Genomic DNA, 11,500 nt, shown 5'->3' on the forward strand with positions numbered 1-11,500 from the left:
ATCAAATTATAACATAAAATAGAAATATATATATATATATATATATATTTAACACACTAGTTACATATTATAAATTATATATTATATGATCCATATGCATTTTTATTAACAACAAAATTATTATTATATTATATTATATATTATGAGACATGTAAAACTTATATAAAAACAAACACATCAAATACATAATACAATGAACCAAATTATTATACATGTTATACTTATGTGCATAAAAAAGCAAAACGGCGATATCCTGCTATATTTAACCAAACCGCATGTATCTGGAATACATAACACAGTCACACATATGAACATGGATTTGAAACACAGTAACAAATATTACCAAACTGTGTGTACGATAGTATAGATCAGCCACTCTCAGTTTCTCTTTTTTGTTCTGTCTTTTTTGCCTCTCTCTATCAGTCATGCTAGTAAATATATATAGGAACAAATTAGGTTAATGATAATGGGCCTAAGTTTATTTTGAAACCCAATATTAAATTAAAAACTGAATAAAGTTAAATAATTAAAATAGTTAAAATTAAAATAAAAATTAATTAACCTATTTATTTATTCTAGACCAAATATAAAAATAAATAGACTCAAAAAAATAAAAGTCGGACACCAAAATGCTCGAAAAAATAAAATGAACACGTCAAAATAATCAGCGCGAAATAAATGACTCGGAAAAATACAGCGTTTGGTCGGATTTTGAAATAAAAATTATGACCGTTTAAACTGCTCAGACTGATCAACATATGACCAAAAATAATCGTAAAAATATTTTTAGCATGTCAAATTAAACCACGTGAACCGCAGATTAATGTTACCGACATTTGCAAACTTAAACTTGACATTTTTTCGTTGACTAATTTTAGGCACAGTTAAAAAATTAATTTGACCAGTCTGTTTGTAAATTCCGAGAAATTATTCCTGCTAATATTAAGACAGAAAAAAATGTTATGCTATGAAGATGATGCAAATGAATGTGAAACAAAAAATTGGTTAGAGTTAAAAATAGAGGGCAAATTTTAGGGTGCAACAATGTGCTAGCGAATGGTTACGGGTTTTGAATTTTAGAACAATACGATTTCAGCAAGCTCCAAACCCTATGGCATCCGTTACAGAAATTACATGGTTAAACGTTCAAGATATCCAGGCATACTTAAGTCCACATGCAAAACCTCAAATATATTTATGAATTCAATTATGATATCACATGTGAATTAGGAACATAAAGCGATAATAGTAATGCAAACCGGTTTGCAATTGAATTGCAACCTTGAATTGGCAGATCGCTCTTAGGGTTGATGTCGGATTGAGTTGGGCAGATGTAACCTTTGTGCAAATGAGTTTCCTTCAGGGTTTCCTTTAGGGTTGCTCTGAATTCTCTGGGTCAGCCTCCAGGGTTTGCTGTCTGTGGGTGTTTTTGTTTCTCCCCTTTCCTCTTTCCTTTTTTCTCCCTTCTGACCGAAGTTCTGGTATTTATAATGCTTTTTGTGTGACCTAATGGGCTCAGAATGAAGCCCAAAATTTCTGGTATTCGCAAGCTTCGCTAGGCGAGTGGCGTAGCGAAGGGTTCGCTAGGCGAAGGATTTTGCTCGCCTAGCGAGCAAGCCATTTTTTTCTGGATTTGGGCCACCTGTGTGCTGGATCTTTGTTCCTGTAAGACCAGTGTCTTGAAAAATGAATTGAAGTGTCTTGAAAAATGTCTTGGAAGATTAACGGGCAAATTTTGGGGTATGACACCCACCTTTATCACAACCAAATATTAATTTGTTACTTCTCCCTCTCTTCCCTATTTCAGTATCTGAACGATTGATAATAACAATTACTTTATTATCGATTCCAACCTCTTTAATCCATCTGATAACCTCTTCTCGTGTATCAAATCTTTAAGTTGTTATAAACGCATCAGTAGTATCTACACATATTTGGGGAAGATTTTCCATTCCTGCAAAATAAAAAATAGATTAAAAAAAAAAAGCAAACCGGAACACTTCTTGAAAGAGTTTCGGAACACATATTACACAACCTGAAACACTTCTTCAAGGAGTTCTGGTATGTGTAAATTTGTTTACCGGAACTCTATCAAGAAGTCTTCCGGTTCATTGCTTTGTGTGTTCCGGAAGTCATTGGTTTGGGAAAAATACATACCGGAAGTCTTTTTGCAGGAGTTCCGGTGCGAGGGATGTAAAACGTGTAATTTCTAAAATTTTCAACTGAATGGTAAAATAAAATGATAAATTGGTTAAAACCAATTAAGGATAGAATGAAAATTTTTAAAAAATTGTAAGGGTATGAGGCTAACTTTTTCAACTTTTTATGAAGAAGCCCACGAAGGTAGACCCATGAAAGTAGAAGTGGTGGGGCCCAATATTTTAAAACGTCCATTTGTATTGATTCTCGTGCCGGAGCGCGCACGTACTGAACGGAAAGAGCCACCATTCAAGTAGCCGTTACTATACTTCTCTATCTCTACTCTCATAACATTCAAACTTTCATATTTCGCTACTCCAAACTACGTCGTTCCGGATTTTTCCGACGAATTTCACCGCCATTTCTCCGTTTCCGACCTACTTCAAGAACTCACGACGCCACCGATCCTTCTTCTCTCACATTAGTAAGTTTCTATATAAGAATCGATTTCTTTTTATAGAAACGTTCTCGTAGCGAAAGATCAAGAAAATTTAAGTAAGAAAAAGATTTAGCGAAAGATCTAATGTAGTGTAGATTTCAATTCGATTTAGTGAAGTAGCGGATTTCTGATTCCAGAAGTTTCTGATTAATTGATTTGTTGAGATTCAGTTCGTGCTAGGTTTCAGCTTAATGTTAAGTTGAATCGATTTATTGAAATAAGTTTAAATTATTGTTCATTGTTGTTTATTTATAATGTTTCCTAATTGGTACCAATGGTTATTAGGATCAATTTCTTTTTATGGAGATGTTCTTGTGAAATTGTAAATGAAAAGGATCAAGAAAATTTAAGAGAGAAAAGATTTAGAGATAATATCAAAAGTAGCGGATATTTAATTTGAGAAGTTTCTGATAAATTGATTTTATGCTAGGTTTCAGCTTAATGTAGGTTCATTCGCTATTTGCAATGTAGCTTATTGAGATAAGCTTAAATTATTGCTTATGTATAATGTTTCCTAATTTGTATCAATGGATTTATATTTGGAAAGGTTGTGTTGAAAATTACTAGAATTAATTATGTGTTATTAATCTGTAGAGATTTAGGGCGATGATGGGATCACCGGCAGTGGCAACACCGTCGTCTAAGATGCATAGGAATCTGGCTGCTACTCCCGGCGGTTCCAAAATACGGGAGGATAACAGAAATCTGGCTGCTACTCCAGGCGGGTCCAAAATTCGGGAGGAGAAAATTAGGGTCACTGTTCGGATGAGGCCACTCAACAGGAAAGAACAAGCCATGTACGATCTAGTTGCTTGGGATTGTTTGGATGAGCAAACCATAGTGTTCAGGAATCCAAATCAAGAGAGGCCTGCAATACCATACACTTTCGGTATGTATTGGATCAAACAAAGCTTGCTTTGCATGTGAATGTTGTTTAACCTTAGTTCAACTTTGCTTTCTCCTAAGATGAGAAGTTATGAAAAAAAAAATTCAAAATTTTAAACTGAAATAATCATAAAGGAAAATTAATGAATATATTTTTTTTTATAAATGGTAATTAATAATTACAAAAACGGGTGACAAGTTATCTAATAATTATTTTAGCATTTATTGATTTTTAAGTTTCCTGGAACGGCTCTGTATCTGTTCTGTTTCAATTTTTCTCTAGTTTTTTGAGTTCAATTTGTATACACGTCTAGGTAAAAACACTGTCAGCAAATAACAGTGAACGACTTTAATCAAAATTATGAATAAAGTCAAACATTGTTAATGATGTGACGATTATGATTGATTAATCATCGATCTAAAACATCATTACAGCGAGGATATGAATTACTTAATCTTCCGTTGATATAATATTATGATGCAGATAGAGTTTTTGCTCCTGCATGCTCAACTCAAAAGGTGTATGATGAAGGGGCTAAAGATGTTGCTTTATCAGCACTTTCAGGAATCAACGGTAACTTTTTCGAAGCTAAAGCATAAATCAGAATTTTTTTCTCCCTTTCCTGCCTCTCTCAAAATACTGTTTTTTAATCCATCCAACAATTTCAATTTTCTTGTAGCAACAATATTTGCTTATGGGCAGACCAGCAGTGGTAAGACATTCACGATGAGAGGCATCACTGAAAATGCTATTAGGGACATCTATGATTGCATCAAGAATGTGAGTGACTATTTATATTACAGTTTATTTCAGTTATATCTAGAACGAGAAGCTGGGTGAGAGCACATGTCTATCTGTTCAAAATTAAAATAGTGGAAATGATATTCATGATTTGAATACTAATTGGAAGGTTTGATAGTAATAAGCTTGCACGCTAATGAGCCTTATTTCGATCTTACAGACACCAGATAGGGATTTTGTTTTGAGAATCTCTGCTTTAGAAATCTATAATGAGACTGTCATAGACCTTCTTAATCGTGAATCGGGTCCTCTTCGGCTATTGGATGATCCCGAGGTATAATTCATAGATAAAGTTTCTACTTAAAGTAATGAAAGGACTCTATACATTTCCTTGATAAATTGTGTTTTTTCATTTGCATACAGAAAGGGACTATTGTGGAAAAGCTGAATGAAGAGGTAGCCAAGGATGGTCAACATCTAAGGCATTTAATTGGCATCTGCGAAGGTAACGTAGAAAGCTGGCTTAGTTTGTCTCTTATGAAATATAGGCAGGCATCCTAGTTTTCTCCAGTATCTTATCATGTTGTTCACATAATACTGTTAAATTTCACCATTTTTAATGTGATTTAGATTTACTTTTTTATATAAACCATGTGCCAGAGTTGTAGAAAATATAGCACTTTGTGGGCACTTATTAACGCTGTTCATGAAAATAAATTGTATCCGCAGCTCATAGGCAAGTGGGGGAAACGACTTTAAATGATAAAAGCTCAAGATCACATCAAATAATCAGGCTGGTAGGCTCACTCAACTACTTTAAAACGATAATAACTTTCCCATTTCTCTTCTAGCTAAATGCAGAGGTTAGAGACACAACATTATGTCTTCTGAGCTATAATTAGTATTTATTTCTGTTTGTATAAATATTTCAGACTGTAGAGAGCTTCCTCCGTGAAAGTCCAGACCGTGTGAAATCTTACATAGCTAGTTTGGTATGTTAATATCTATATAGTTTGACCTAAAAATATCAAACCCAGTCACATTGATAAAATTTTCTGACTTCTTAGAATTTTGTGGATCTTGCTGGAAGTGAACGTGTATCTCAAACAAAAACATGTGGAACAAGATTGAAGGAAGGAAGCCACATTAACAGAAGTTTATTAACACTTGCATCAGTCATCAGGAAGCTAAGGTCCTGCAATTCTAGATTTACGAATAACATCCGAACACATGTGTCTACCGTTTCTTATTGTTCGTCAAGTATAAAAAAAGTCCTGATTGCAACAAGTAAACTTTTTAGTAGCCGAAACTGAAATACCATATATAGATTCTGCTTTTGGAATTTTGTTTTGCTTTGCAGGGGTCTGATTCTGCTTTTGGATTTTTCTTTTGCTTTGCAGTTGTGGGATACATGGTCACATACCATATAGAGACTCAAAACTGACACGAATATTGCAGTCTTCACTTGGGGGAAATGCCCGAACAGCGATTATATGCACCGTTAGTCCGTCCTTAAGTCATGTGGAGCAAACAAGAAATACACTATCGTTTGCTACCAGTGCAAAGGAAGTCGTTAATACTGCCCGAGTGAATATGGTATGACTAACACCTAAACATGACATATTTAACTAGAGAATAGTTTAGTATGAAAAATCTTTTCTACATTCTCTCCTATATTATTGTGTATAGTTATTTCTCCTGAAAAATTGATTTTAATTGAAGTATGCAGAAGTTGATAGCCGGCATTCTTATTTTATTGACTAGTGATACTAAATTTAAGTTCTAGAGATGGTAGCTCCCGTTGGATTCAGATAGTTAGTAGCCAATAGCCATCTTCAAATTAACTAGTGCAATATGTTTTAGTAGAATGGTTTGAAATAATTGAATTGAAGTGTGCTGGATACTAATTTTCACAAAAAAAGAAAACAATCATATTATGAGAAGCCTGTCTTATAGGCTGTGGTGTTTTTCAACAGGTTGTTTCAGAAAAGACGCAAGTTAGAGAATTGCAAAAAGAAGTTGCAAGGCTTGAAGGAGAGTTAAAAAACCCTGAACTGTCTGCACATGCATGTCTAAGGTCTTTGCTAGCTGAAAAGGAATTGAAAATTCAGCAGGTATTCTTGGTCTTAACTTTCATACAAAATATGAGCTTACCGAGTGGAAAGAGATTAGTGACCTTAGCCAGTATTAGAGACGGATATTATGATGATATTTTTTTTGAGTTCTTACACTATACCCTTAGCTCAAATTATGGTCAACGATTTATATGATGCCATATTATTTTACATTTACGGAAGTCTTGGAATCTGTAGCAATATATTTGACTTTCCGATGCCATAATGTGATTGTCAAGTCCTGAAAAAAAGCTTCAGCTTGGTTGTTCATCTTCTAGTCTAGAAGACATGTATAGACCGAAATGCTTATTTTCTATTTTAAATTTTAAGAAAATTGGCTTTTCTTATGATTTATATGAAGCCATAAGTTTTTTGCATTTGACTTTCCGATGCCATAATGTGATTAATCTAAAAGACATGTACTAGTATAAATTATGAAAGGCTTTTTTTTTTTTTTTTAATTATTTTGAAGTTTAAGAAAATTGTCTTTTCTTAAGTTTTATGCAAACATTCTCGCTTTTTATGAAAAAAAATTCCAGTTGGAAAAGGATATGGAAGATTTGAGGCGACAAAGAGACATTGCGCAAAGTCAACTTGATCTTGAAAGAAGAGAAAATAAAGTTCAGAAGGTATTTGGAATAACAACAACACATTAGTTGAACCCCTAATTTTATTCTTCTGACTCAAATTTATATGCAGGGAACAAGTGATTGTGGGCCCTCTAGTCAAGTTGTCAGATGTCTTTCTTTTGCTGAAGAAAATGAATTAGCTAGTGGTAACCATACTCCAGAGAGAAGGGTAACAGTAAGCAGGCAAGCAATGCTGAAAAATTTAATGGCTACTCCTGATCCAGCGATACTTGTCGATGAAATTCAAAAGCTTGAACATCGACAGCTACAACTCTGCGAGGATGCAAACCGAGCACTTGAAGTTCTGCATAAGGATTTTGCAACCCACAATCTTGGAAATCAAGAAACGGCTGAAACCATGTCGAAAGTACTGTCTGAAATTAAAGACTTGGTAGCTGCTAGTTCTACAGCAGAAGAAATCGTGAAAGCAGATAAGACCAACCTGATGGAAAAGATCACTCAGTTGAAAAATCAAGGGAACACTATTTCATCTTTAGAAAGGAAGCTGGAGAACGTTCAGAAATCTATAGATAAGCTGGTATCTGCTTTTGGTACCGAGACTCCAGACAGTAAGACCCAACATAGAAGGAAGAAAAATCTTCCTTTTAGCTTAAACAACAGCCCCAGTATGCAACACATAATACGAGCTCCTTGCTCGCCTCTCTCTTCTTCTCGTAAGGCAATGGAACGTGAAATTGAGAACAGAGTTCCCAACATTTTATCCTCTGGCGGTGATACTTCTGCAAGGTTGCATAAAGATACCCCACGAAAAGATGATGAAAGCTGTGATTCTATTGTATCACGGGAAAGTAGCCCTGCTTCAAGGCAATCAAAATCAGTGAATGTGAAGAAAATTCAGAAAATGTTCAAGAATGCTGCTGAGGAGAACATTCGAAGTTTCAGAGTTTATATTACCGAGTTAAAAGAGCTAGTGGCTAAACTGCATTACCAGAAACAACTTCTGGTTTGCCAGGCAAGATTTGATAGATTCCCTATTTATATTATGGTGCTGCCGTGTTTATTTTCTTCATCTTAGTTTTGTTTTCAGCATGAAACCACTTGTGCATTCTCTATAGGTCACTTTCCCCTGCCAAACATTAGTAATTTTCAAGTTATTATTGACTACTTCAAAAAACATGACATACGTTAAAACCACTTGTATCTGACATTAACTTGCAATAACTTGGAATCACAGAGTTACTTCAGCACTTATCCTATTGCAGGCAAACCTTTTTAAGTTTAACTTCATTTGTAATTCATTCATGTTAAAAATATTTTGTGATGTTGATACCTTTCTCCTTTGCACGGGTATAGGTTTTGGAGCTTGAAGCAAACAAGTCTGTAACTGGAGAAATGGATACAACTGATCAATCTCCTTTATCATGGCACGTGCAATTTGCACAGCAGAGAAATCAAATTATCATGTTATGGCACTTATGCCACATTTCTCTGGTGCACCGTACACAATTTTATCTTTTGTTAAGAGGAGATCCTTCTGATCAGGTGTATGTAGAAGTTGAACTTAGAAGGTTGACTTGGTTAGAACAGCATCTGGCAGAGCTTGGGAATGCTAGTCCTGCTCTTCTAGGGGATGAACCTGCAGATTCAGTTTCGGCAAGGTATGCAATTAGTGTCTTTCAAAAGATTTAGTATAGAAAATAATATTAAGTTATGAATATTCGTCAAATGCAGCATCAAAGCGTTGAAGCAGGAAAGGGAATATCTTGCCAAGAGGGTTAGCAGACTTAGCGCAGAGGAGAGGGAACTGCTTTATGAAAGATGGGAAGTTCCTCCGATAGGAAAACAAAGGAGGTTGCAATTTGTTAATAAATTATGGACTGACCCTTATAACATGAAACATATAAAAGAAAGTGCAGAAATTGTAGCAAAACTCATTGATTTTTGTGTATCGAATGAAAATAGCAAGGACATGTTTGCTTTGAACTTTTCTAGCCCTTATAATAGGAAAACATGGGCAGGGTGGAACTTTATTTCAAATCTTTTGAAATTGTAAAACAAGGGCTATTGTAAAAATGCCTTTCATTTATGATTATCGTTGACACAATCAGATACTCCTGTATTGCTTTTAGAGCAGCATCTTCAGTCTATTGTAAATACCTTCAATCTATTGTAAATGTCTTTATGATTATAGTTGACAAGACTATCAATATATTGCTTTTGAAGCATCTTCTATCTAGCGATAAATATTAAACACGCACCTCTTTTCATATTATTTTCATTGGAGCTCGTTTAGTTAAATAATAGATTGGTTTCTTTGTAAACTCAAGAAATGGTTTTGGATACATGTTTGGTTATTAGAAACTATTCTTATGGATTCTTGAATCCATTGTAACTAAATTTCATTGAATTAAATTCATTACAAATTTTACTATTTCACTTGGATTATATATGACCAAAATGTGACCTGTTGTAGTAGGTAGCCCTGTAATGAATTAACATGTGTATGTGTTAATTTAACAATTAACTTTATAAATTTAGATATGTTGGCTTTGAACAACCGTAACTACCGACAGGGTTGTAAGAGTTAATTATGTAAGGCTTGAGAGATATTCTCAAAATACATGTTTGGAGTTTATGGTTAATTTCAAATTTTATTATGAGAGACAATTTAATTTGATTTCTCCTTATTGACATGATCATTCAATGGTGATTGAGAATCAGATTTGGTTGTTCTAAATCATAGATTATGATATCCCTTCATTAGCCATAAATGCACTCTCAGTCGTATCTCAATAACTCAATAAGATATTGAGTTGCACTAGACTTAGGCATATTCAATCTAGTTTATTAGCTATTTCAACCCGGCTATGCCCCTTCTTGATAGGTCTTTAGTTAACTAGGGCGGGCTCCATAGGGTTCTGGTTAACTCGTGTCCGCTTGAGGACCCGACCCAAGAAATCGATCATGTACATAGCCCCGCACGCATGCGTCAGGTAAGGGCGAAGTATTTTCTTAAGGCATATCAAGAAATCAGACATGTACACAACCCCTCAATAATGAGTCGTGTGAGGGAGAGATGCTTGTTTGAGACTAGTCAACAATTATCTATTATGCTTCAATTGATTCTCCTTTTTGGGCGGGCTTGCTCTACTTCTCCAAATGTGGTGGTCTTAGATTGTGGTCTTCCAATGATTGTTGGTCGCTTGACTATTTCACTTCCCCTAGTTGTGATGATGACAAACGTCTTGGAAATAGGAGTCGGTCATGACCTATCCCTACTTTCTGCAGTTCTAATAAGGTGGTCTTATATGTAGTCATCATTATCTATATTACTCAAATCCTATAAATTGACTTCGCAATTTCCTATTTTTCTCATCTCTTCACTTCATATTATAAATTTCCAGCAATTTTACAATGCGACTCTCTCCTTCTAGTTTTCAATCTTCAATCAAAGCTCATGACATCAGGTAATACCTTATTCTCTTTGTTTTTTCCTTTCTTTCTTCATGGTGTTTATTCAGGAGTGAGACTCATCTAGGAGGGATATAGATCCCCTAACTGATGTTGAGTCATGTAAGTTGTGGAATGGATATTTGTGAAGCTCAAACGGTGTATGGGGAAAGTAGATAGGTGGTTCGTTGAGACAAAGCTCTTTGGTAGTTACGAGAGCTCGTCTTGTAATAGTTAAAGGAGAGAATCACTTACTGCTAATGACACTAGCTTAGTGTATTCTTCATAAGGTATGACTAAATATCTCATAGCGCACATAATTTCTAATTCAGACTTCTTTTGTGAAGAGGCCGTGAACATTGATTCCATCTACCTTGAAGAAAATTGGATCCTAGCTTTTCGGCTAGACCTGGAGCTCTCCAACACCGGGAACGAGGTCGATGTGATTTTAGAGTAGTGTTTGTCGTGTTAGAAGATTTACATGTGGAGACTTCATAGGATGAAGGCAAAATATTTTTATTTTTACACCGGGATGATGTAAGATGTCGGAGTTGGTATCCATTTCACCATCATGCAGTTTGAGATCTTAAAGATCATGAACATCACCCCTTCTTAGTTGCATCTGAACAACTGGGCATTTATCCGGGATTTTGAGATCCTATGATAGGCTCTTAATATTACCCATACGACGACCATATTTTTCTCTTTATACGAGACCAAAAGGAGTTAACATGGGTGGATGAGTCTTAGTGAATGTCACCCTAGGCCAACTATTTTATCCCCATATACATCCAACTAGAAACTTTGGAAATATAAGTTTGTTTGAGTCAGAGGCAGTGTTCAGTGTCCAAAGATCATGTATGAAGATAATGAGACTCTTAGGTTCCCTTTATATTAGACGGGTTATCCCCTTGCTTTAATGGGTTATGATCTAATCAAGTTGAGTGTCATACCTCAATTTTGTCTTACTCTCTATCTATTCTTTAAACCTTTTGCATTTTACATTTTCTTCATGGTCATTCATTTGCATCCATCATAAGCCATTTGACCTATGGTCATGAGCACTCATTTCAAGACTTTG

General features: G+C 35.0%; 1 protein-coding gene across 1 annotated transcript; it reads left to right on the forward strand.

Moving 5' to 3' along the window:
- Positions 1-2,411: 2,411 nt before the first annotated feature.
- On the forward strand, positions 2,412-9,194 carry LOC127138724 (kinesin-like protein NACK2). Its single transcript, XM_051065222.1, has 15 exons — positions 2,412-2,623; positions 3,233-3,527; positions 4,008-4,097; positions 4,204-4,304; positions 4,486-4,599; positions 4,689-4,770; positions 4,995-5,062; positions 5,198-5,257; positions 5,333-5,457; positions 5,666-5,861; positions 6,242-6,379; positions 6,919-7,008; positions 7,079-7,981; positions 8,323-8,627; positions 8,701-9,194. Exons 2-15 carry the CDS (start codon positions 3,245-3,247, stop codon positions 9,020-9,022), a joined length of 2,877 nt encoding a protein of 958 aa, XP_050921179.1. The 5' UTR covers positions 2,412-2,623; positions 3,233-3,244; the 3' UTR covers positions 9,023-9,194.
- The last annotated feature ends 2,306 nt before the right edge of the window (positions 9,195-11,500 follow it).

The sequence above is a fragment of the Lathyrus oleraceus genome, chromosome 4, assembly GCF_024323335.1.
Source record: "Lathyrus oleraceus cultivar Zhongwan6 chromosome 4, CAAS_Psat_ZW6_1.0, whole genome shotgun sequence".
Taxonomy (NCBI): domain Eukaryota; kingdom Viridiplantae; phylum Streptophyta; class Magnoliopsida; order Fabales; family Fabaceae; genus Lathyrus; species Lathyrus oleraceus.

Coding starts and splice junctions, on each gene's coding strand:
- LOC127138724 (XM_051065222.1), top strand. CDS start 3,245: ATGATGGGATCACCGGCAGTGGCAACACCGTCGTCTAAGATGCATAGG. Junction 5,063..5,197: donor CACATCAAATAATCAGGCTG/GTAGGCTCACTC, acceptor TAAATATTTCAG/ACTGTAGAGAGCTTCCTCCG. Junction 5,862..6,241: donor ATACTGCCCGAGTGAATATG/GTATGACTAACA, acceptor GTTTTTCAACAG/GTTGTTTCAGAAAAGACGCA.